The sequence below is a fragment of the Hemiscyllium ocellatum genome, chromosome 18, assembly GCF_020745735.1.
Source record: "Hemiscyllium ocellatum isolate sHemOce1 chromosome 18, sHemOce1.pat.X.cur, whole genome shotgun sequence".
NCBI classification, from domain to species: Eukaryota; Metazoa; Chordata; class Chondrichthyes; order Orectolobiformes; family Hemiscylliidae; genus Hemiscyllium; species Hemiscyllium ocellatum.
Genome location: NC_083418.1, coordinates 9,534,985 through 9,562,649, shown reverse-complemented (window position 1 = coordinate 9,562,649; position 27,665 = coordinate 9,534,985). Strand labels below are relative to the sequence as shown.

Below are 27,665 nucleotides of genomic sequence, written 5' to 3'. Positions count from 1 at the left end.
GAACAATGAAGCCATTAATATAGATAGTAAATAATTAACACTCTAGCTGCGTCACTACATACTTAAGTCTTTCCAACCTGAAGACTCATTAGTCCTGCTCTGGCTTGTGTTAATCGAACCATTATCTGTGCGATTACCCCCAATACCATCAGCTCCTAACTTCTGTGATCAACTTCCATGTGGCACTTTATTGAATGCCTTGTAGAAATCTAAATACATTACAACTACCAGTTCCTCTTTATCAACTCTGCTCATCATAAGTTCAAAAAGATCTAACTAATTTGTCTTTCATAAAAGGACAAATCATTGATTGTTTGAATGCACAAGGCTTTGTAACTGTCCTATTTCTTCCTTTATGATGGACTGAGGCATTTTCCCAAAGACAGAGGTTAGTCTTAACAGGCTTCTCATTTCCTGCATCAGTCTCCCTCCCTTCTTCAACAGTAGCATCACATTGACGGATTTCCAATGCAGTGGAACCTTCCTAGGATCCAATGAATTCCAAAATATTTCGACTGATGTCTTCACCACCTCTGCAAATGCTTCCTTTAAAACCGTTAGATATAGGTCCTCAGGTCCTGGCTACTTGCCAGCCTTCAGAAACAAAAACCAGAAATTGCTGGAAAAGCCCAGCAGGTCTGGCAGCACCCATGGAGAGGAAGCAGAACCAACACTCTGGGTCCAGTGGTCTTCCCTTGGAATGGAACTGATACAGACTGTTATGAATGAATGATTTACTGTCACACATCTGGGGAGATACAATGAAAAGTGTTTTGCCACCACGATCCAGCTCCATTTTGAGATACAAGAGGATAAAAAGTAGCACTTCAATAGATTTCACCGTCATTAGCTGGAGTCCCAAAAACTGTTCCATGAGTTTTGCAAGGTCCCCGCTCTCAGAGTACTGCAACCAGGAACCTCCACTCCAGGCACCAACGCTGCTGAAGTAGTCCACGCTCTGTATCTACTACAACCAGAGTCCCCCCCCGCCCCACCTCTGCCTGTGCTGCAGCTGACACCTTGCTGCCATTCCAGGAGTCCATGCATTGAGCCTATGAGCCAGGAGTCACTGCCAACACCACTCCAGCCACTCCAATGGGTCCCAGCTCTCGATGGTTTCTTAACTCCCCCTCTCCCATGAGGGGTAGACGCTGCTCCTGGGGTTTGCTTCAGCCTGGTTCCTGGTCCATTTCCTCCAATTGTCACTTGCTTATCTGATATATCGGAGATGATGCTAGTATCTTCAAATCTACAAAATATTGGTTTATATTATCTGCCATTTCCCTACTTTCTCTTACCAAATCCCCAATCCTGTCCTCCATGAACCCCATAGTCATTTCAGCTATTCCTTTTCTTAATATCCGTAAAAATGCTTGCTGCTCGATTTTATCCATCTTTCCAACTCACTTTCATAAACAATGTTCTCCCTTTTATTAACTTTTTTGTCATCTGCTGCTTGCTTCTAAAAAAGTTTCCAATCTTCTGGCCGACCATTAGTTTTTGCCACTTTGTTTGCCTCAGCATTTGATTTGAAACTCTCCTTTACCACCTCTTGTTAACCACGGATGGTTTCTCCTGAATAGAATTTTGCTGAGTGTTATAAATTATTTTAAATGCCTGTCACTGCTCACCTACAGAGCATACTCAGACTATTGCACCAGACCACCTTCGACAACCCTTCCTTCATACCTCTGTGATTGTCCTTATGACCAAGTTTGTACATGAGGACAATGTTTTTAATGTCTACTTGAACTGCAGCTCGGCTTTTGATAAGGTCCAACGTGGGAGACTGATAGCAAGGCCAAGAGCCCAAGGGATCCAATGAAATTTGGCAAATTGAATCCACAATTGCCTAAGTGTCAGGAAGCAGAACGTGACAGCTAGAACTGTATAAAACGCTGGTTAGGCCACAGCTCAAGTATTGTGTACAGTTCTGGAATTCACATGTTCAGAGAACATAACAGCACTGAAGAGGGTGCTGAAGAGATTTGCCAGCATGTTTCCTGGGCTGGAAAGTGAAGAGATTGGATAGATTGAGGTTGCTTTCCCTGCAGTGGAGGAGACAAAGAGGGCGTTATTGAGATTATAAAATTATGTGGTGCAGAGATAATGGAGACAGGAAGAAACTTTTCCCCTTGAAGCAAGATCAATGACCAGGGGCCACAGATTTTCAGCAAGGGCAGAAGGTTTAGAGGCGATGTGAGGAAAAGTTTTTTCATCCAAAAGGTAGTGAGAATCTGGAACTCTCAGCTTGTGAGGGTAGTCGAAGGAGAAACCCTCATAACATTTTAGTAGTATTTAGATGTGCACTTGTGATGCCAAGGCATGTAAGGCGATAGGGCCACGTGCTGAAAAATGCATTGTGAATAGCAAAGGGATTATCTTTGACCAGTGTAGATGTGATGGGCCAAAAGGCCTGTGCTGCAGATCTCAATGACTAACTGTAGAAGAGGGAAATATGCGAGCTGAAACAATGTTATCAGCATGCAGGTTCACACTAGTTCTTACCTTGTTAGCATCCAGGTCAACCAACCAGACATCATCCGGCATCTTAAAATCTGTCTTATAGAGGAGGAAGCTGGCTGGAACGCCAATGATGTAAGGGGTCGGAGCAAGCAGTAACTGGAGGATAAAAATACAAAAATATCAATGGTGGACAAAATCAAAACAAACAGGATACAGATCTCTCTCTCACACACTACAAAACACAGGATATAAACCATACACACATGCAGACACGCGCAGATGCCCAAAACAAACAGGATACAGATCACATTCCCAACAAGGGACATGGGATGTAAACCGCATCACCATCAAGACATGAGAGACATAAACCACACCCCCATCAAAATACATGGGCAGCACAGTGGCTCAGTGATTAGCACTGCTGCCTCACATCGCCAGGGACTCTGATTTGATTCCAACCTTTGGCGACCTTCTGTATCGAGTTTGCTCATTCTCCCCCGTCTGCATGGGTTTCCTCCCACAATCCAAAAGATGTGTAGGTTAGGTCGGTTGGCCATAATGTCCAGCGAGGTGCAGGCTAGGCAGATTAACCATGGGAAAGGCAGGGTTACCGGGATGGGGCAGTTTTGGGTGGGATGTTCCTCAGAGCATCAGTGCAGACTTGATGGGCTGAATGGCCTGCTCTACACTGTAGGGATTCTATGATAATACACACAGGATGCACACCACCACCCCCATCAGGTCACGCAAAATATAAACTACACCCTCAAAATATACAGATGCAAACCACAGCCTATTAATATACATAGATACCAACTACACTCTCATCAATACACATGACAGAAACCCCACACTATCAACTTACACAGGATAGAAACCATACCCCCATCTACACACATGGATAAAAACTGCCCCATGAAGGTCCTGAAACTTATCAACAGCCCCAGCTTTTCAGCACATGTACTACACTCATCTAAAGACAGGAGGAGTGAGAGAGAGGACTCCCAATAGCATCAGTTGCTGATCACCATCTTTACAATTTGATTGCCGGAAAACATTAGCGAGTTATGCTGCCATCTGTTTAGGACCCAGTAACCTCTCTGTGTGAAGCATACAATAGGGGACTGAGAGCGCCTGTCATGTCCAATGCCTCAGTTGATGCAGATTACTGATTAGCTTCTACTGCCCCCTTTACCTGTTCTGCCGAGGCCATGCAGGTCGGAAGCAAGGGGATCACCGGGAACATGTATTCCAGTGGATAAATCATTGCGACAAATGCCATTACACTCATGGATAGCGCATTGTAGTCTCGGGACTGCAGCACCACCTGGAAGGAAGCAGAAAATATTTGAAGTGAGATAGACGAATGAAGGACATGCATTTGTGTACATGGAACTGTGATGTTGTTGCCAACACAGCAACGTGGTCGAAGACGAGCAAGTTAACATTCTGAGGTCCAGGATCTTCAGCTAGGACAGGGGAGGTGCAAAACTGGAGGTGACGTCACATTATTGACTCAGGAATCAGTTACTGCACTGAGGAATGATACCTTCGATGACTCAAATGTGCCTTTGTGGGTAGAACTTGGGAATATCAAGGAGGCAAGGATTTTACTGGGAGTGCATTCTAGGCCCCAAACAGTCAGCAGGCAATTGAGGAGCAGATATGTAGACATTCACTATGGTGCATATAAATAATATCAACTGCCTTCATATTAATTGAGAAAGTCATTGTGTAAAGGGTTTACAGGAGGCAGATTTCTTTAAATGTATACTTTTTTGCATTAACATGTGGATGGTCCTACAAGGGGCAGCAAAATGCTGGACCTAATTCCCATCAAAGCAGACACGTGTTCAGGGTGACAGTGGGGGAGCATTTCAGTGACTGTGACCACAACACTTTGTTTAAGTTTCAATGACCATGCTAAATTGCCCATAGTGCTAGGTGCATTAGTCAGAGGGAAATGGGTCTGGGTGGATTACTCTTCGGAGGGTCAGTGTGGAATAATTGGGCCGAAGGGCCTGTTTCCACACTGTAGGTAATCTAATCATGAAAGGTGCTCCACAAAAAGGATTTTGGATTGGAGTAAGGCAGATTTTACTAAAATAAAACAGGATCTGGCCAAAATAAACTGGGTGCAGCTAATTGAGGGTAAATCTATCCCAGAATGGGGAGGTGGAGGGGGCAGAGGGGAACATTCAAAAAGGTGGGTGGGGGTGGGGGGGTTCCATAAAGGCCCAATAGGCTGCCTGCTGGATAAAATATTGGAATGACAAGCCAGAGAACTGTGGATAGAGGTTTATAAAATCATAAAATCTGGGCTGGACTGAGAGAGACTGTACTGGATTATGGTCTGATCTGGACTTGACTCCATTTTTTCAGCAGCATGGGTGGTGAGAGCGAGGAACGTGGCTACCGGGCAGGTAAATTAAATGAATGGCCATAGTGCAAGCTGAGCAAGAACAGACAGGGGACAAGTGAGGCAATATATTTGGGTAGTTGCTTTACCCAAAACACTATTTAGATAGGGTCTCCTGCTCTAACCAGAAAAAAAAAATTCTGTGCGCCGATTCAATGAGTTACTAGATTTATCAATAGTCTCTTGAAATACCTAAAATATCTCAGAAAATAGGGGAGATACTAAACGAGTATTTACTGTGGAAAAGGACATGAATATATAGAATATAGGGAAATAGATAGTAACAGCTTGAAAAATGTCCATATTACAAAGGAGGAAGTGCTGGATGACGTGAAATGCATAAAAGTGGATAAATCCCCAGGATCTGATTAGGTGTACCCTTGAACTCTGTAGGAAGCTAGGGAAGTCATTGCTGGGCCTCTTGCTGAGATATTTGTACCATCGATAGTCACAGCAGAGGTGCCGGAAGACTGTGGGTTGGCTAAAAGCTACCACTGTTTAAGGAGAGTGGTAAGGACAAGCCAGGAAAGTATAGATCAGTGAGCCTGACCTCGGTGGTGGGCAAGTTGTTGGAGGGAATCCTGAGGGACAGGATGTACATGTATTTGGAAAGGTAAGGACTGATCAGGGAGATTCAACAGGGCTTTGAGAGTGTGAAATCATGTCTCATGACCTTGAGTTTTTTGAAGTAACAAAGAGGATTGATGAGGGCAGAGCAGTAGATGCGATCTATATGGACTTCAGTAAGGCGTTCAACAAGGTTCCCCATGGGAGACTGGTTAGCACAGTTAGATCTCATGGAATACAGGGAGAACTAGCCATTTGGATACAAAACATGCTCAAAGGTAGAAGACAGAGGGCAGTGGTGGAAAGTTGTTTTTCAGACTGGAGGCCTCTGACCAGTGGAGTGCCACAAGAATCGGTGCTAAGTCCACTACTTGTCATCATTTACATAAATGATTTGGATGTGAGCATAAGGAGTATAGTTAGTAAGTTTGCAGATGACACCAAAATTGGAGGTGTAGTGGACAGCGAAGAAAGTTACCTCAGATTACAACAGGATCTTGATCAGATGGGCCAATGAGCTGAGAAGTGGCAGATGGAGTTTAATTCAGATAAATGCGAGGTGCTGCATTTTCAGAAAGCAAATCTTAGCAGGACTTACACACTTAATGGTAAGGGTCATCACTAGTGTCCCCACTGACTTCATCTGCGGGAAGTGCACCCAACTCCAGCTTGAAAACCGTGTTAGGGAACTGGAGCTGGATGAACTTCAGATCATTTGGGAGTGGAGGGGGTAATAGAGAGGAGTTTCAGGGAGGTAGCCTCACCTCAGGACAGGAATAGGTGAAGGGCTTTTGCCCGAAACGTCGATTTCGCTGCTCGTTGGATGCTGCCTGAACTGCTGTGCTCTTCCAGCTTCACTAATCTAGATAGGTTACAGTCAGGGGATGAGAGGGGAGCAGGCAAAGAATGCAGTGGTCCCCTGTGGCCATTCCCTTCAATAACAAGTATACCACTTTGGATACTGTTGGAAGGAGCAACCTATGAAGGGAAAGCTATAGTACCCGGTCTCTGGCACTGAGCCTCGCTCTGTGGCTCAGAAGGGAAGGGGAGAAAATAGAAAAGCGCTTGTGGTAGAAGACTCAATAGTTAGAGAAACAGACAGAAGATTCTATGGTCATGAACGCGACTCCCAGAAGGTATGTTGCATCCTAGATGCCAGGATCCAAGAAGTCTCTGATCAAGTCTACAAGATTCTGAAGGGGGAGGGTGAGCAGCCAGAAGTCGTGGTGCACATTGGCATCAATGACATAGCTAGGAAAAGGGATGAGGATCTAAAAAGTGACTTTAGGGATTAGGTTGGAAGCTAAAAAGCAGGATGAGCAGAGTAGTAATCTCAGGATCACTATTGCCACATGCTAGCGAGGCAAGGAACAGGGAGGGAGTGTAGCTAAACACGCGGCTACTGGGCTGGTGCAGGGGGAAGGGCTTCAGATATGTAGACCATTGGGGTACCTTCTGGGGAAGGTGGGACCTGTACTTGAAGGACAGGCTGCACTTAGACTGGAGAGGCACCAATGTCCTGGGTGGGAGATTTGCTGGAGCATTTTGGGAGGGTTTAAATTAGTTTGACAGGGGGATGGGAACCAAAGCTTCAGATCAGAGGAGAAGGTAGTGTTGAACAAGCAGATATAGAACGCAGAGAGTCTGTCAGGAAGGGTACACAGTTGATATGGCAAAGGGGTGGGTTAAAGTGTGTCTGCTTCAATACAAGGAGTGTCAGGAATAAGAGTGCTGAACTTAGAGCATGGATCAGCACTCGGAACTATGATGTTGTGGCCATAATGGAGACATGGATTTTACAGGAGCAGGAATGGTTGCTGAATGTTCCAGGGATTAGATCTTTTAAAAATAATAGGGGGGGGGGGGGGGGTAAAAGAGGAGGGAGAGTATCATTGTTAATTAAAGAGTGCATCACAGCTTCAGAAAAGGAGGTTGTTGAGGTGGGTTTGTCTACTGAGTCATTTGGGTGGAAGGCAGTAACAGGGAAGGAACAGTCCCTTTACTGGGGGTTTTCTCCAGACCCCTCCCCCCTCCCCAATAGCAACAGAGAGATAGAAGAACAGACTGGACAGCAGATCTTGGAAAGATTAGATTAATTACTTACAGTGTGGAAAGGCTCAGATGTAACAGAATTATTGTTGTGGGTGACTTCAACTTCCCCAATATTGATTGGAACCTCCTTAGTGCAGATGACGTTCTGCACGATTAAGAGAATGATCAGAGGGTAGGGCTGATCACGGATAGTGAAGGGACCTTGTGCCTGGAGTCTGAAGAGGTAGGGGAGGCCCTATCTTTGATTTTTGCTTCAGTATTCACTAGAGAGAGGGATCTTGTTGATAGTGAAAACGCTGTGGCCCAGGTTAATAGGCTTGAACACAGATTGATATTAAGGAAGGGGATGTGCTGGAAATTCTGGGAAGCATCAAGATAACTAAGTCCTCAGGGCCGGACCAGATATATCCAAGGTTGCTACAGGAGGCGAGGAATGAGATTGTTGCACCTCTGGCAATGATCTTTGCATCCTCACTCTCCACAGGAATAGTACTGGCTGATTGGAGGGAGGGGAATGTTGTTCCTCTGTTCAAGGCAGGGAATAGGAAAACGCTGGGAATTACAGACCAGTCAGTCTTACATCTGTGGAAAGGATTCTGAGAGATGGGATTTATGATTATTTGGAAAAACATTGTTGATTAAAAATAGTCAGCACAACTTTGAAGAGGGCAGGTCATGCCTCGAGTTCTTTGAGATGTGACAAGACAAGTTGACAAAGGTCGAGCAGTGGATGTGGTGTATATAGATTTCAGTAAGGCATTTGAGAAGATTCCCCACGGTAGGCTCATTCAGAAAGTTAGGAGATATGGGATATAGGGAGATTTGGCTGTCTGGATACAGAATTGGCTGGCCAAAAGACGACAGCGAGTGGTAGTAGATGGAAAATATTCTGCCTGGAGGTCAGTGACTAGTGTCCCACCGGGATCTGTTCTTGGGCTTCTGCTCTTTGTAGTTTTTAATGAATAACTTGGATGAAGAAGTGGAAGAGAGTGGGTGAGCAAGTTTGCTGGTGACACAAAGGTCAGTGGTGTTGTAGATAGTGTCGAGGACTGTTGCAGACTACAACAAGACATTGACAGGATGCAGAGCTGGACTGATAAGTTGCAGATAGAGTTCAACCTGGATAAATGCGAAGCAATTCATTTTGTAAGGTCAAACTTGAATGCTGAATACAGGGTTATAGACAGGATTCTTGGCAGTGTGCAAGAACAGCAGAATCTTGGGGTACACATATATAGATCTCTCAAAGTTGCCATCCAAATTGATAGGGTTGTTAAGAAGGTATGTGATGCTTTGGGTTTCATTATCAGGGAGACTGAGTTTATGAGACGTGAGGTTTTGTTGCAGCTCTATAAAACCCTTGTTAGACCACACCTGGAATATTGCGTCCAGTTCTGCTTGCTTCAATATAGGAAGGATGTAGATGCTTTAGAGAGGGTGCAGAGGAGATTTACCAGGATGTTGCCTGGATTGGAGGGCTTCTCTTATGAAGAGAGGTTGAGTGAGTTAGGGCTTTTCACACTGGAAAGAAGGAGGAAGAAGAGAGGTGACTTGATAGAGGTGTTCAATGTAATGAGAGGCATAGATAGAGTAGTTAGCCAGAGACTTTTCCCCAGAGCATAAATGGCTGTTATGAGAGGTCAGAACTTTAAGGTGATTGGAGGAAGGTATAAGGGAGATGTTAGATGTAGATTCTTTACACAGAGAGTAGTGAGCACGTGGAATGCACTGCCAGTGGTGGTAGTAGAGTCAGAGATATTAGGGACATTTAAGCGATTGCTAGACAAGCCCATGGAGGGCAGTAAACTGAGGGGTGTGTAGGTTAGATTGGTCTTAGATTAAGATAAATGCTTGGCACAACATAGTGGGCTGAAGGGTCTGTACTGTACTGTACTATGTTCTATGGACAGTATTCGTATAGCTGGGTTGGTCTGGTCTGGAATGGACTGTATTGTTACTGCTGGGCTGGACTGGTCTGTATCAGTACACCTGGGCTGCACGGGACTGGACAGGACTGTATTGTATTGGGACGGTGAGGCAGGTCTGGACTGGAGTATATTGGTATGGTTGGGCTGGTCTGGACTAGACTGGACTGAATTAGTGCGGCTGGGCTGGTCTGAATTAGATTGTATTGGGCTGGTTGGGGGCTGGATTGGTTTGGACTGTATTGTTATGGTTGGGCTAGTCTGGACTACTTCAATGAATTGCTAATTAGCCCCTTGAATCCCATCCCATCAATTTCAACATATCCAAAGCACTGCTGCGTGTGTTGAAACTGACACCAGGTATTATCAATCAGCTTATCAGGTGATAGGGAGCTACTCATCAAACTGCCATGATTTTGAATTGCTTGTCTTCAGAATCAATTCCCTAAAAGTCACTACGCTGGTCATGGTTCAGTATGGGGTCATGCTCTAGATCACTACTCCGATCAGGGTTCAAGGTGAAGCTGTGCTCTAGGTCACTTCCCTGGACACAGCTCAGGGTGAAGTCTCAGCTGTGCTGTACACTGTTGGTTGTCCCTGACCTGTTGAGCAGGCAGAGCTGTGCCTCACCTTGTGTTCCAACAGGATGCAGCTCAGCACCTGGAGACAGGGCTCCACTCCGAGAAGCTCCAGGGGCAGATGCAGTGGAAAATCCACCAGGCTGAAGCGGGCCACGTCTGGCAGAGCAAAGGTGAGTGCTGGCTGAAGGTCTCGGGGCAATATCTCCACATCCACCCGCTTCTGGCCAGGTACAGGCACAGGGGAGTGCAGCAGCCTGTAGATCCAAGACTCAATCTCTCGCACATCGTGCAGGATGACACTGGACTTCTCCTCGACAGTAAGGGAGCCTGTGAACAACCGCCACATGGTGTCTCTGCAAACAAAGGAATGAACCATCCGGTTACTTGGTAGCGCACTGACTTGGGGCTGAGCAAAGCCTCAGACAGGACAACCCTGCCCCTCAGCACAATAACAGAGTGTCCACCATCCACAAGGTACTACTCAGGAGTAATGGAAGACTTGCCCGGATGGGTGCACCTCCAACAACACAAGCTCAACATTACTCAGGACAAAGCCACCAACTTGACTGGCACCACAGCCACAAACATCCACTCCCTCCACCACCATCGCTCAGTAGCAGCAGTGTGTACTATTGACATGATGGACTGCGGAAATTCAACAAAGATCCTTCGACAACATCATTCCTCCTCCCCCCCCCCCCACCCCCACCCCTCAAGTTCCCCTCCAAACCACTCCTCATCCTGACTTGAAATGAGGAGTGGTTGGGTTGGTTGGTCCGGGTGTCCCAGAGGTGTTCTCTGAAACGTTCCGCAAGTAGGCGGCCCGTCTCCCCAGTATAGAGGAGGCCACATCGGGTGCAGCGGATGCAGTAAATGTGGAGGTGCAGGTGAACTTGTGGCGGATATGGAAGGATCCCTTGGGGCCTTGGAGGGAAGTAAGGGGGGAGGTGTGGGCACAAGTTTTGCATTTCTTGCGGTTGCAGGGGAAGGTGCCGGGTGTGGAGGTAGGGTTGGTGGGGGGTGTGGACCTGAAGAGGGAGTCACGGGAGGACAGGCCGCCTACTTGCGGAATGTTTCAGAGAACACCTCTGGGGCACCTGGATCAACCAACCCAACCACCCCATGGCTCAACACTTCAACTCCCCCTCCCACTCCACCAAGAATATGCAAGTCCTTGGACTCTTCCACCGCCAGACCATAGCAACATAACAGCTGGAAGAAGAGCGCCTCATCTTCCGCCTAGGAACCCTCCAACCATAAGGGATGAACTCAGATTTCTCCAGTTTCCTCATTTCCCCTCCCCCACCTTATCTCAGTCCCAACCCTTGAACTCAGCACCACCTTCCTAACCTGCAATCTTCTTCCTGACCTCTCCGCCCCCATCCCCACTCCAGCCTATCACCCTCACCTTAACCTCCTTCCACCTGTCGCATTTCCAACGCCCCTCTCCTAAGTCCCTCCTCCCTCCCTTTCATCTTAGCCTGCTTGGCACACTCTCCTCATTCCTGAAGAAGGGCTCATGCCCGAAACGTCGATTCTCCTGTTCCTTGGATGCTGCCTGACCTGCTGCGCTTTTCCAGCAACACATTTTCAGCTCTGATCTCCAGCATCTGCAGTCCTCACTTTCTCCCAGCTGATGATATTCCCAGTTACTAAGCAAACTACATAAAGTCAGAACAATAAAAGCCCTTACACCAAGTGGACAATGCTGCCTAAGGCAGGAGTTACCCATTCCTTTCCGACCAGCAAAAACAGGAGTATAATATGATCAAGGTATACAATACATGATCTTCTCTCAGCCCACACACACAGACACACACATGCCCCACGCCTGAAAGAGAGCAAATGAGGAGGATTGGACAGTGGGTTAGAGAGAGGGTGGGTGACAGGGATTAGACTCAGTGGCTTCAAGACAGGGACAGTGAGGGGGATTAGCGACAATGGGTTGGAGATGGGGGATCGGAGGAATGAACACAATGGGTTGTACACAGCGCAATGCAGGCAAATGGGACTAGCTTAGTCTGGGAAACTTGGGTCGGCATGGATGATTTGGACAGTAGGTAGTGGTTTAGCTTTGCTGGCAAAGGATGGGATCAGTGTTGCATTGAAAAATGACATAAGCACAGGAGATCAAGATGTGGAATCAGTCTGGGTTGAAATTAAAAAAAACAAAGAGAAGCAGTACTTGGTAGGTGTAATCTATGGGTCCCCAAACAGTAGTTCTGCAGTGGGGCACAGTATAAAGCAAGAAATATCGGACGTTTCTAAGAAAGGTACGGCAATAACAATGGGTGATTTTAACATGCTCACATCTTGGAAGAACTAAATTGGCAAGGGTAGCCTGGGGGCAGAAATAATTCAATGTATTAGAAATTGTTTCTTGGAGTAGTATGTTGTGGAACCAATCAGGGAGCAGGCTACCCTGGATTTGGTTTTGGGTAACGAGGACAGATTATCTGATGACGTAATTGTTAAGGATCCTCTGGAGAGTGGTGACGATAGTATGACAGAGTTCAAAATTCAAGTTAAGGGTGAGAAAGTGGAGTCCCACAGTTGTGTTCTGGAACTAAACAAAGGAAATGACACAGGCATGAGGACTGATTTGGCTCGTGTAGGTTGTGCAGAAAGGCTAAAATGTTAGACAGCAGTGCCAAATGTTTAAGAAGCTATTCAATTCCTTACAACTAAAATGTATTCCAGTGAGGAAGAAAGATAGTAAGAGGGGAAGTTAAAAAAAAAATCCACGACTAAACAAGGAGATCAAGGACAATATAAAGTCAAAAACTAAGGTGTACCACATTGCAAAGGCCAGTGGCAGGCTGGAAGACTGAGAAACGTTCAAATACAAACAGAGATACTAAAAAATTAATAAAAAGAGCAAAGGTAAATTACAAAAGAGAACTAGCAGAAAATATCAAAAAGGATGGCAAAAGCTTCTACTGGCATATAAAAGGGAAGGGAGTCATTAAGGTGAGTGCTGGTCCTTTGGAAGATGATTAATAGTGGGGACTACTGAAATGATAGAGATGCTAAACTAATACTTCACCTCAGCTTTCACGGTGGATGACAATCCTATTGGAATGGGCAAGTCAGAGGCAATAGAAAGGGTAAAATTTCAAACAATCAACATTGATAGGGAAAAGGGACTCACCAAAACATTAGGATTGAGGATAGACTAGTGCCCTGGGTCTGATAGCCTACACCCTAGGATATTGGAGGAAGTGGCGGCATAGATAGTGGATCGATTGGTTACAATATTCCAAAATTTCCTGGACACAGGAAAAGTTCCAGTGGATTGGAAAAATGCTAATATAATGCACTTAATCAAAAAGGGAGGCAGGCAATATGTGGGAAGTTACAGACCAGTTAGTTCGGTATCTGTTGTTGGGAAATTATTAGTATCAAATATCAAGGAAACAATATCAGGACATTTGCAAAGTCAAAACACTGTTCATCAGAGTCAGCATGGTTTTATTAAGGGCAAATCACGTTTGACTAATTTGCTAGAGTTCTTTGAAGATTTACCAAGTAAAGTGGATAATGGGGATCCTGTAGGTGTAATACATCTGGACTTCCAGAAAGTATTTGTTCAGGCGCCACACAAAAGATTAATTCACAAGGTTGGATCATAGGGAATTAGGGGTAATTTATTAGCTTGGATAGGTGACTGACGGATTGACAGAAAACAAAGTCAGGATAAATGGGTTTGATTCTGAATGGCAAGTAGTAATAGCGGGGTGCCACAGGGTTTGGTCCCTGGGTGCCAGCTATTTACAATCTACATTAATGACTTGGATACTGGATAGAAGGCTCTATAGTCAAATTTGCAGATGACACAAAAATAGGCAGGACAGTAAATTGCAATGAGGAAATAAGAACCTTATAAATGGATATAAATAGGTTAGGAGAGTGGGCAAAAATGTGGCAGTTGAAGTTTAATGTGATTAAGTGTGAGATCATGCATTTTGGTTGGAAAAACGGGAAGGCAACCTATTATCTAAGTAGGGAGAGACTTCAGGGTACTACTGCATCGAGGGATCTGGGTGTCCTCATTCATAAGTCGCAGAAAACTGGCATGCAGTTACAGCAGAAAATAAGGAAAATTAACAGAATGTTGTCTTTTGTAGCAGAAGATAGAGAATATAAAGGTAAGGAAGTATTACTGCAACCATACAGGGCATTAGTAAGACCGCACACAGAGTATTATGCACAGCTTTGGCCCCCTTATTGAGGAAAGGAGTAGTGGCATTGCCGGGGTTTGTCATATGTAGAGAGATTGAACAGTTTAGGCCTATACTCTCGAGAATTTAGAAGAATAAGGGGAAATCGTGAGCTGTCAGAGGAAGTGGTGGAGGCTGGTACAATTCCAACATTTGGAAGGCATCTGGATGGGTATATGAATAGGAAGGGTTTGGAGGGATATGGGCCGGGTGCTGGCAGGTGGGACGAGATTGAGTTGGGATATCTGGTCAGCATGGATAAGTTGGACCGAAGGCTCTGTTTCTGTGTGTACATCTCTATGAGTCTATGATAAAAGATAGAAGTAAAATAGATGTGGAGCAGATGCTTCCTGTTGTGCCACATTTAGGATGAGAGGTAGGAAATTTAAAACAGAGTTGAGGAGAAACTACTTCTCCCCAAAGGGTTGTGAATCTGTGGAATTCACTACACCAAAGTGCAGTGAATGCTGGAATAGTGATTAAATTAAAGGAGTTTAGACAGATTTTGAATTGGTAATGGGTTGAAGGGTTATGGGGAGAGCACAGGAAAATGTGGGTGAGGAGCATATCAGCCATGATTGACTCATTGGGCTAAATGGATTAATTCTGCTCCCATATCTTATGAACCTATGGACTCAGAAGGTTCTGTTTCCATGCTGTATGACTCAATCACTCTACGAGTGGGATGGGGGTTGGACACAGTCGGGTATAGACAGGGCAAATGAGAGGGGTTAGACATTGTAGGGTGTAAAGGGTGAGAGAGGGGTATTGGACACTGTGGGGCATAAACAGGATGAGTGAGGGGGCAGACCCACTGGAGTGTTGGAAAGCAATTGAGAGGGGGCAGACAGTGGGATATAGAGACTGTGAAGGAGGTGGTTCAGAGACAGTATAGTATAGAAAGGGTGAATGAGGGGCCCCCACAGAGTCGGGTATAAAGATGGCGAGAGATGGTGTTTGGGCGCAGTGGGGCATAGAGAGAGTGAGTGAGGGGGTGTTGAACACAGTGGATACAGAAGGGAAGCTGTAATGGTTTGGAACTGCGAGGTGACAGATTCACAAAGTGTATTGAGCAAGTCTCAGTTAAGGAGCTGTTGCTAATCTCTCTTGATCCATCAGCTGCTGCCTGAGTCAGTGACCCCACTTCAATCTTGTCATTCACTCTACCCCTATATACAGGAAATGAAATCTCACACCATTCAATTAGATTGAAACTTTGCAGATCCACATTAACCTCTCAGCAAACACATTGAATGGAAATCACTGCAGCCTTTTGGAATTTGTAATGAGAGTAGGACATTAATTTCAAAAACTGAACATAACTTGCCTCTCAATTTTTTAACATTCATCCACAGAATGAGGGTGGCACTGGCTAGGTCAGCGTTTATTGCTTATCCCTAATCTGAGGGCAGTCAACCACATTTCTGTGGATCAAAAGTCCAGACGAGTTAAGGATGGCAATTTCCTTCCTTAAAAGGATATTAGTGAACCAGATGGATTGTTCTGACAATCAACCATGGATTCATGGTCATTGGTAGACTCTCAATTCCACGTTCATTTTTCTCTCTTGAATTCGAATCCCACCATATGCCATGGGTACCCAAAACATTTCCTGGATCTCTGAATTAACAGTCGGTGATAATACCACAAGGCCATGGCCTCCCGCAAATTATCCCAAAGATCACCACTTCAGTTACTTTGAAGAATACAGAAGCTGTGGTCTAGTGGTGAAGACAGTCTAATTAGCATGAAACTACATTCCGACGTAACCCTGATAACGTTTGACTTCCTTCTTCATCTACCCACCACTCCGCTAAAAATGTTAAATGACCCTTTTTCGACCAGCTGAGGGCAATGGAGGCCATCGCCCACCCCTTCGGAACAGCAGTCGCCTATCTCTGAGGACTGACTGACCCATGTCCCACTGCTATTAGAGCACTGGACAGAAGTCACATTGCAACAATACCTGCCTGAGGCCTTGGCAATGTTTTGTTTTAATTAAACAGTCAGACTCCCCTGGTCCGCGCCAGTTCTAAGTCAGCTGTTAGGCGCCAGCTGAGGACACTTGCCTGCCATGGAAGGACGACAGGCTGGAGAAATCCACACAAAGGTCTCAGCACGCATCCGGGAAGGGGCGGCACCTCCTCCAGCCATGGCACATGCCCAGCCCTGCATCGCACCCCAATCTGCCCAACCCAGCCCTTACAGCCAATCCTAATTCCGAAGTTATGGATCTGGGGCGGCACGGTGGCTAGCAATTCAACCTTCCAAAGTGAATTAAGGGAAAAGTTTCTGTCTACCTTTTCTATGCACCTCATAACTTTATACATCTCAATCATGTCCCATCTCAGTCTTCTCAGCTCCAAGGAAAACAAATAATTTCTTCAATCTCTTCATAACAAACTCTCCAGCCCAGGAAATATTCTGGTTAATCTCTTCTGCACCCTCTCCAGTGCTTTTGCATCCTCCTATAATGTAGATTCCAGAACTGTACCAAGCTAGTTGTGGCCCAACCAAAATCTGAACAGTTCTAGGCTAATAACCAAGCTCTTAAACTATGTCTCAACTAACAAAGCCAAGTACACCATATGAACTTTAAGCATTTTATCTACCTGTCCAAATGCCTTAAGGGACTGGTGTACATACACACCAAGGTCCCTTTGATCTTTGTTGCTTCTCTATTGAGATGAAATTGCATATGCTACTGATCAGCCCATCTATATCCTCCTGTAGTCTAAGGCTACCCTCTTCACTATCTCCATCCCACCAATTTTTGTATAGTCTGTGAACTTGCTGATCAACCCTCCTACATTTATATCTAAATCATTTATATAAATCACAAACAGGAAGGGTACCAATTCTGACCCCTGTGGGACCTCACTGAACACAGTTCCACTCAGAAAAACACCCCTCAACCATCACCCTCTTTCTTGCCACTCAGCCAATTGTGGATCCAATTAGTCCTTGTTCCATGGGCTGTTACCTTCGCAATAAGTTTCCCAAGGCTGTCTTGTCATCCACGTAGACGATATCAAAAGCATATGCAGACTTGGTCACCTCTTTGAAAAAAATCAAATCAAGTTGGTCAGACATGATTCTCCTTTCAAAACCATTCTTGATTAAAACCTGCCTTTCCACTGCTGATTCTTTCCATCCCTCAGAATTGCTTCCAATAGTTTTCCAGGCTACTCCTCCTTCCCCTCTCGAGAAACATTATCACAATTGAGTGGCCGACTCCGGTTCCTTGTTTTTGTATGTTTATAAGCATCTGACTGAGGGACCCAGGTTGGGAGGAAACACTCACCAGGGTTCTGTACTTACCAAGAAAAGGTTTATTGTCAACTGATTCTCTTTAATTGCATTCAGAAAATACTGATTGTGAACTTATAACTCTTCAGCTTAAACTCCACCCCTTCTTGAAAGTAGCCTTCGCAAACAGGCAAGCGCACAAAGACAGTCAAGACAGAGTCTATGACAATTAAAGAGAATTAGTTGACAATAAACATTTTCTTGGTAAGTACAGAACCCTGGTGAGTGTTTTCTTTCAACCCGAGTTCCTCAGTCAGATACCTACAAACATACAAAAACAAGGAACCACAGTCGGCCACTCAGTGTTTCTAGCCTGCTCCACCATTTAAGAAGATCATGGCTGACCTGATTTAACCTCTTCTTCACTCTTGCATATCCCCAATAACTGTTCACCCCCTTGGTAATCAAAAAATTATCTACCCTTGCCTTAAGAATCTGCATCCACTACCCTGTGAGGAAAGCAATTCCAAAGACACTCACAACCCTCTGTGGAAACATTGTCTCATCTGTCTTAGAAGGGCGACAATCTTAAACTCTGATTCCCAATGATAGATTTTCCCACAACAGGAAGCATCCTTTCCACATCCACCTGGTCAATTCCTCTCAGGATCTTGTAAGTTTCAATTAAGACCATTAGGTTTCAACTGAGTCAATTCCAGAGGACACAGGCCTAGCCTATCTAGACTTTCCTCAAAAGGCACTCCACTCATTTCGGGTATTAATCTAATAAGCCTCTGAACTGCTCATAACTGAAGCATAATCTCCCTACTCATGCATTTAATTCCCTTGGCAAAAAAATCATAACACTCTATTCACTTCCCTGATTACCTGCATACTAACCACCCGTGTTTCATGAATTAGGACACCCAGATCTCTCTATCGCAGAGCTCTGCAACTTCGCACCACTTAAATAATATTTGATGGACAATTTCATGCTTTTCCGCATTGCACTTCATTTGACAGATCCTTGCCTACTCATGGAACCCATTTATATCCCTTTGTAGGCTCCTTATATCCTGTTCACAACTCACTTTCCTACCTATATTTGTGTAATCAGCAAATTTATCTACCATGCTTTCAATTCCTTCATCCAAATCATTTGTTTAAATTGTAAAGAGTTGAGACCCCAGTACTGACCCCTGTGGTACATCATTCATGACATCCTGCCCGAGAAGACTCATTTATTCCCACTGTCCGTATGCTCTTAGTGAGACAATCTTCAATCCATGCTAATGTTACTCCATACCCCATCAGCTTTTATTTCCTGCAGTAGCCTTTGACATGGCACCTTATTAAATGCCACTTAGAAATCTAAACAATTCATCCACCTCAAGTTTCTACTTCAAAGAACTCTAATAAATTAGTTCAACATGATTTCCCTCTGACAAAACCACATCCGCCTGATTATCTTGACCTTATCAAGTGCCCCATTATATTGCCTTTCATCATAACTTGTCACATTTTTTATTATGACAGATGCTGAGCCAACTGCCCTTTTGTTCCCTGCTTTCTACCTCTATTGCTTAGACTAGTCATAGGCTCCCTACCATAGCTTCTATCCACCTTCCTTTAATAATGCAAGGATTTTAATCAATTTACCCGAGACTTTTTACATGCCAGGGAATACGAGATAAATCTTAGCAATGTTTGAGAAGATTTGATGGTAAGTAAGTAAGTTAGCTCACTGAGCTGGACAGTTTGTTCTTAGAAGTTGCACCACCATGACTAGATCACATCAGTGAGTGTCTCTGGTGAAGCGCTGGTGGTATGCCCTGCCTCTCTATTGATAGGTCTTGATTTCTTAAGGCAGATGATGCCATTTCCGATTTTTTTTCCCAAAGGAAGGTAGATGGGATATAAATCGGTGTGTTTATTGATGAAGTTCTGGTTAGAATGCCATGCCTCTAAGAATTCTCGTGTGTGTCTTTGTCTTGCCTTTCCTAGGATGTGTGTGTTGTCCCAGTCAGAGTGGTGTCCTTCTTTGTATGTATGGAAACTAGTGATACTGGGTCGTGTCTTTTGGTGGCTAGTTGGTGTTCATGTTCCCTGAAGGATATTAGTTTAGACATGATCACCATTACTAAGGCCAGGTTTATTTTCTAATGTATTCATTGAAATGAAATTCCATCTCTACCATGGTAGGATCTAATTCCACCTCCTGAGAAAACTAGCTAGGGTCACCGATTACAAATCCAGGTTATTCTTTATATCTTGTACAAGCTCATAAAAAGGCCACAAGACTGACACACCCAGTTTAGCTTTAATTATCTGGAAAGGATAAAGAGTCTCAAAAGATTTGAATAACAGGTGAAGCTAGTTGTTTCACATCGTTACTATGCAGCAGCAGCAAATCAGTGGCATTCTCCATTTATAAGATGCTACTATTAAGCCAAAAAGCCATTGTTTACCACACAAATGAGTAACATAGTCGGTGGATTTCAGTTCTGGTGTGGTGCCAGGAACACAGGCTGGGCACTCAACCACTGATGCATCATATCAAATACCATACCTCTATGGCTACTTCTAAGAATACTGACCACAATCAACCAGATTGTGAACTTAAAGTCCAGCATTCAATGTGATTCTGTAATTGGGCAGCACTTACTGAAAAATCCAAAGGGTGCCAAGAGTTATAATTAAGAACCTCGCAATGTCACACACTTACTCTTGTTAGAACCTACCTACATACATTCATCCACAAGGCTTCTGCAGGCAAAAGGAATTTGTCCAAGGACTGTGCCGTTTCAACAAAAGTAAGGTTTCTGGGTCGCTGCTCCCCGGTGCATTCCCAATGGTACATCTCAACTTGCCATTCTTAAAATTAAATAAAACCTTTGGGGCAATTCCCCCTGCTGAATTATCCATGGACATGCCTCAACCAATCAGAATCTACTCACCAAACAAACAGCACACTTTTTCTTAGGTGGTTTCATGACCATTCCCTTGAAATTTGGCATTCTTGTATCTGTCCTGATGAGTGGAAGTTGAAAAGAGTCAACAGCAATGTTCTCATCAACCTCCTTTAAAACTCTGGGCTGGAAACCATATAGCTGGAGGGATTGGTCGCTCTTCAGTGACATTAGTTTCTTCACTCCTGTTATTTTTTCCCTATTAATTTAGGAAAATCTCTGTCCCTAATTCAGGGTTTCTGAAACATAAAAGCTGACACACCATCCTTATTCCACATCTCAACCACTTCTTCACTGTCACTTGACCGAAGTTTTCAAAAAGGCGCAAGTGAGGACTGCAGACTAGAGTCAAGATTAGAGTGGTGCTGGAAAAGCACAGCAGGGCAGGCAGCATCCGAGGAGCAGGAAAATCAATATTTCGGCCGGAGCTTTCAAAGGTCGATACTGTCCCCGACCACTCTTATTCTCCTCATAAAATTCTAATATTTTCATTGCAAGCTTCTTTTGAAAACCCCTTCTCTGTAGCTTTTACACTCTGGTTTCTCAGGTTTTGCTGTCTCTTTTCTTTGCCATTCATAAGATCTGTGATTTCTTTACAGGTTTATGATGCCTCTTGTTTTGAAAAAAAAAGTGGAGCTCTAGCCCTTTGAGATGCGAACTCATTCTGTACTGCACTATATTATTTTTAAACACCTCCTGCTGATCATCTGTCTTTTATCTATTAACAGATCTTCGCTATTTACTGCAGACTCTGACGCATTGAAGTCAGTCTTCTATCTAAAATCTTAACAAGCATCGCTCCCTAAAATCTTAAGAAGGGTCGCTCCTTTCATTTCAAATATTTTCTTCAAACTGACCACATTATGAATTCAATTTCACTTTATTCTCCACAATTTATTTCAGATACATTCCTCATCCATGATTAAACATGATGGGGAAAGAAGGTGGTGGGGAGGTGCAGGAGGAGAGAATATCAAGAGCTTGTCTGAAACCTCTGTGGCCAGTGACAGTCTCACATTACATTCCATGCCTGTTGAGGAGGAGTCAGCTTCCTGTACTCTGTAGATTGAGAAGCTTATGGAAGAGATTTTTTGGGGAGGGCAGTGTGGAATGTTAAATTAGTTTAACGATGACACCAGGTGGTTCTTAGTGAGGAGGATATTGGCACATTAGTCAGATGGCAGAGTCGAGAGTGTGGTGCTGGAAAAGCACAGCAGGTCAGACAACATCCGAGGAGCAGGAGAATCGACGTATCAGGCAAAAGCCCTTCATTTCCTAAATGACCTATGCCCGAAACGTCGAATCTCCTGCTCCTTGGATACTGCCTGACCAGCTGTGTTTTTCCAGCACCACACTCTCAACTCTGAACTCCAGCATCTGCAGTCCTCAGTTTCTCCTAGTCAGATGACAGATGGAATTTAACCCTGACAAACGTGAGATCATGCACTTTGGATGAACGAACAAGGTAAGGGAGAACTCAATGAATGGCAGGACACTAGGAAGCTCAGAACAACAGAGGAGGATCACAGGATGCTTATCCATACATCCCTGAAGGTAGCAGGATAGATTAGTCGGGTAGTTAAGGTGGCATACAAAACACTCGAGGCACAGACTACAAAACCAGAGGGGTTTTGTTGGAGCTGTACAGACCTTTGGTTAGGCTACAGCTAGAGTACTGCATGCAGTTCCAGTCACCACACCATAGGAAAGATGTGATTGCACTGTAAGGTACACAGAGGAGATTCACCAGGATGCTGCCTGGGATGGAGCAGTTCAGCTATGGAAGAGGGGCCGGATAAGCTTGGGATGTTTTCTTTACAGCAGAGAAGAATGAGAGGGGACCTGATAGATATGCATAAGATTATGAGGGGCATGGTCACAGTGGATAGGAAGCAGGTGTTCCCTTATTTGAAGGGTCAATAACATGGAGGCCTAATGTTAAATTGAAATTTAGGAGGGATTATGAAAACAAAGGGCAGTAGCAATTTGGAACACACCGCCTGTGAAGGTAGTCCAGGCAGATCACCTCACAAACTTTACAAAGTAGTGGGATCAACACTTGAAATGTCATAACATGCAAGGCTATGGATTGATGCTCAAAAGTGGGTTACATCTCACCTCTTTTTAAGTGTAGACTAGATGGGCTGAAGGGTCTTTACTGTAGTGCATGATTCTATGAAAGTCACCCTACTTCACAGCAACATGGAGCAGCAGAATCCAGTGTAACTGCACCCTTGGGAACTATCAATTGTTGGTTTTTGAAATCGTGAAATCTGTTGATCTCTCTAAACTCAGCCTCCATGGGACAAAAAAAATTGCAAAGATTCACCCCCACCATGTTGGAAATCCCACAAAAGCTAAACTAATGAATGATGAAGACCATAACCAGGGAGAAAGCAATCAGAAAGGGGAACACATGCTTTGGAATTCACTGAACAGGAGTTGGCAGCAAGTGCCGATTATCCCAGCCGCTACCACCCCACCTGGCCAAGATCCTGTCACCAGGCCTGTCAGCACCAGCTGCTAAGTGAAGCCGGTGACAAGGCTGAGCAGATTGGTGAATGGAAAACAAATTGACAAGATTCAATTAAATACAAGGGAAAAAGAGGAGCGATTCCTGAGCATGCTGCGCTTAATGGACTGCATTCACAACAGTTTTAACCACTACACCATAAATCAATAAATCAATTGTCTATATTTTCTAAATAAATGGAACATCAGCTCCATGCAAAGTATTTCTCAACAAAATCGGTGCGGAATGCAGCAGGAACAAGCATCATAACACCATGAATAATGGGACCTCAGAACTTCAGAGGAATTTGCTGACCTCTCCTTCATCCCTCCACCTGGGAAGAACAATATCACCCAAAAGAACAGATCCCCTCCTTGCTGGGGAGTGCAGTATCACCCAAGGAACACTCTCAACTCTGGATCTGCCACAGGAAAACAAGAATCCAGATAGCACGCCTACTTGCACACCAGTGCCCACTCTCAGCCCCACATTCACAGAACATCACAGACCCTTCCCAACCTCATACTACAAACTTTCACTAGAGAAAACCCAGTCAGTTGATGTGGCCTCCACGTAAATACAGTACACCATACATTTCTGATATCCACTTACAAAGGTCTTCTGTACCACCCCCAGCAAGTCTATAACCTTTTTATAATATGGCACAAAGAACTGTGTCCCCAGAGCATGGTCTAATTAAGAGTCAATACAGGTTTAGCACAGCTTGCCTCCTATTCAACTCTCCCCCTCTACAAATAAGGCTTTTGGATTTTCACACATTGGCTGTTTCTGCCAGTGTCTGGGGTATTTGTATTCTGGGATCCATTTCTGCCTCAGCATACATTCCTTCCGCTGATCTCCTTACTCATCTACAAAATGTAATGTCTCATATTTATCTGTTAAATTTTGTTTGCTCATTCTTCACCTAAACTGCAACTTATTGGGTTAGCTTCAGTTCTTAGCTTCGAATTGATGTCATCCACAAAATTGGAAACTGAATTTTAATCGTCAGACTTCCCCAATACTCATCATAGGCCCCCACCTCCCCATCACAACAGGCCCAGGTCAAATCACAGACTTGTCACTCATCGGTAAGGCCTTGCATTTTTGTTATGAACTGAATTCCAGGATTTTGACCCAGCGACAGTGAATGAATGACGATATTCTTCCAAGTCCTAAGGTGAGTAGCTTGGAGGGGAGCTTCCTATGTACCTACTGCCCTTGTCATGGAGATGTCATACAGCACGGAAACAGACCCATCGGTCCAACTTGTCCATGCAGACCAGATATCCCAAACTAATCCAGTCCCACCTGCTAACACCCGGCCCATACCCCTCCAAACCCTTCCTATTCATATACCCATCCAGATCCTTCTAAATGGAAGTGGTTTGGAAGGCACTGCATAAGGATATTTGGTAAATTTCTGCAGTGCATCTTATCAACAGACACTGCTGTTACTGAGCATCTGTTGTGGGGACAGTGGATGCAGTTCCAATCAAGTGGGTTGCTTTGTCCTGGATGGTGTCAAGCTTCTTCAGTGTTGTTGCAGCTGCACCCATATAGGAAGGTGAAGAGTATTACATCACACTCCTGACATGTGCCTTATAGATGGTGGGTGAGTTGGGACAGAGAATCAAATTGGAGAATTTCCTGTTATGTAACTTCCCCATTCAAGGTTTTAGCCAATTGTATACCCTTCCCTGAACGTGACAGTGGGCATGAGTTGGAGATTCTCCCATTGGACAATGGTAATTACCTGGTACTTGTACAGCACTAATAATACTTGCCACTCATCAGCTCGTGATCATACATTATTCATGTCTGTGGGTGATTGCTTTATTAACAGAAGAATTGCAAACGGAACTGAACAATGAATTCATCAGTACAAGTAAACATACCTATTTCTAACAGAAAAGGTCATTGACTTTCTACAGTGGCCTGCCCTTTTCATTATAGAATGACAGGACAGTTTTGCAAGTGTTTATCCAAGGTTATTTCAAAGTTCAACATAACCTTTCTGCTTTTCAATATTATCTATCAAGAGTTTGTTATTCGATTGCCTAATTAATTAGCATCACAGTCTTGGTGATTTGGAGATCCCCAATCACCACAGTGGCTGAGTGGTTAGAATGCAGCCTCAGCACCAGGGACACAGGTTCGATCCCAACCTTGAGTGACTGTCTGTGTAGAGTTTGCATGTTCTCCCCATGTCTGCATGGATTTCCTTCAAAAGTCCAAAGATGAGGATGTGGTGGAGGCTGGTACAATTGCAACATTTAAGAGGCATTCGGAAGGGTATATGAATAGAACATAGAACATAGAAAAATACAGCGCAGTACAGGCCCTTCGGCCCTCGATGTTGCGCCGACCAAAGCCTACCTAACCTACACTAGCCCAATAACCTCCATATGCTTATCCAATGCCCGCTTAAATGCCCATAAAGAGGGAGAGTCCACCACTGCTACTGGCAGGGCATTCCATGAACTCACAACCCGCTGAGTAAAGAATCTACCCCTAACATATGTCCTATACCTACCACCCCTTAATTTAAAACTGTGTCCCCTAGTAACAGCTGACTCCATTAGCGGAAAAAGGTTCTCACTGTCCACCCTATCTAAACCCCTAATCATCTTGTACACCTCTATCAAATCTCCCCTAAACCTTCTTTTCTCCAATGAGAACAGCCCCAAGTGCCTCAGCCTTTCCTCATACGATCTTCCTACCATGCCAGGCAACATCCTGGTAAACCTCCTCTGCACTCGTTCCAATGCCTCCACATCCTTCCTATAGTATGGCGACCAAAACTGCACACAATACTCCAGATGAGGCCGCACCAGCGTCTTATACAACTGCAACATGACCTCAGGACTCCGGAACTCAATTCCTCTACCAATAAAGCCCAGTACACCATATGCCTTCTTTACAGCACTATTTATCTGGGTGGCAACTTCCAGAGATCTGTGTACATGGACACCAAGATCCCTCTGCTCATCCACACTACCAAGTAGCCTACCATTAGCCCAGTAATCCATCTTCTTGTTACTCCTACCAAAGTGAATGACTTCACACTTAGCTACATTGAACATTAAAGGAAGGGTTTGGAGGAATGTGGGCCGGGTGCTTGCAAGTGGGACTAAATTGGGTTGGGATATTCAGTCGGCATGGACAGGGTTGGACCAAAGGGTCTGTTTCCATGCTGTACATCTCTATGACTATGTGCTGGTTAGGTGGATTGGCCATGCTAATTTGGCCTGTAAAGTCCATGGATGTGCAGGTTAGGTAGATTAGCTGGGGTAAAATGAGATAGGGAAGGGAGCTGAGTCCAGATGGGATTGTCTGTAGACTCAGTGGGCCAAATGGCCTCTTTCTGCACTATAGGGATTCTATAAATCCTAGATCCTTTTGCTCCTTTTCTCACATTAGACACCAACAATCAAGCAGCATTGAGAGTGAAGTGAAAACAGGTCTTGCTGGAGATACTCAGCATGTCTGGCAACATCTATGGACAGAAACATGGAGTTAACTTAGAGTCCGATGACTCTTTGGAGCAATATTTCTGATCTCCAGCATCTGCAGTGTTGTGCTTTTATTTCAGTACTGAATGACTTGCTCATTCATCCCAACAAAATGTGCCAGCTCACGCACAACATCAGTAAATATACACTCACCTTTGAATTCCCTTCAGACTTCCTGCTTTCTTAATAAGAAGCCGCTCGCTGCAACTATCCACTAGCCGCTTCAGGGTGTACAGACACTCACGGAAGGTGGAAAAGAATGGATAATGGCTCAGTATACACAGCGAGGTTAGGGTACTGTTCCGGGATCGATTACCACTCTTCAGCTGCCGTTTCAGCCTGGGCGAGCGACTGATGTCAGGGGTGGAGTCAGCGCTGTGCGTTGCCAGGGAAGAGCCGCTGTCAGAGTTGTTCTGCTCAGTGTCTGGCGTCTCTGCAGCACTGCCCTTGGCATGCTGCAAGCTGCGATCCGGTCTGTCGCGGCTACGCTTCTGGAAAGAGCGGTAGAAGTTCACGCAGACCCCGTAGCGAATCACTCCACTGTCCTTGTCGGTCAGGGTGAAGACGAAGGAGGAATCATCGCGCAGGCTGGTGCGCCTCTGCCGCACGCTGAGACATCCTTCTGGCTGGCAGAAGAACACGACGTCTGGCGGGAGAGGGAAGTCCTGGTGGTCCTCTAGTGGGTAACGGCGCAGCAGCTCAGGGGTCTGAGCAATGCTCTCACTGCTCGGCAGCCTGCACACACAGAAATAAACAAACAGCAACTCAGCTCCTGACAGTGCTGTCAAATAGGCCCCTCAGTCCCACTGCAGATTATATGTTGAATTCTGCCCCCAATCCACGACCACACAGATAACCACAGCAGCAACAAACACAGACCAAATGAAAACACAAGCAATACTGCACCAACCCCCCCCCCCAGCGAAGACTCCAACCAGACCTTCACAAGCCCAGAAAATCAAATGGACCTCCCTCCAGCCAATAGCACTGCATTGAGAACGGCTTTCCCCCAAACCCTGAAACAGGACAGCAATCAGATAGCATCCTCCTCAGCAGTACTGCAGTCCTGCTCATCCTCCTCACAAGCAGCAATGCTGAAACATCAGCTCAGTTCCATCTCAGGCCAGTCTTGCACCACACGATGCTGTGACAGTGCACTCGACATACAGCCTGTTCAAATGGCTTGATGA

General features: G+C 44.9%; 1 protein-coding gene across 5 annotated transcripts in view; it reads right to left on the bottom strand.

The window, feature by feature from the left end:
- madd (MAP-kinase activating death domain) overlaps positions 1 to 27,665 on the bottom strand; it is a 166,345-nt gene that overhangs the window by 118,926 nt on the left and 19,754 nt on the right. For all 5 annotated transcript variants that reach the window (XM_060838685.1, XM_060838686.1, XM_060838684.1 and 2 more), the window contains exons 3-6: positions 26,629 to 27,210; positions 10,060 to 10,363; positions 3,662 to 3,793; positions 2,509 to 2,622 (exon numbers count right to left, since the gene is read on the bottom strand). In XM_060838685.1, coding sequence (XP_060694668.1) covers positions 2,509 to 2,622; positions 3,662 to 3,793; positions 10,060 to 10,363; positions 26,629 to 27,210 — 1,132 coding nt within the window. The remainder of the gene's footprint in view (positions 1 to 2,508; positions 2,623 to 3,661; positions 3,794 to 10,059; positions 10,364 to 26,628; positions 27,211 to 27,665) is intronic.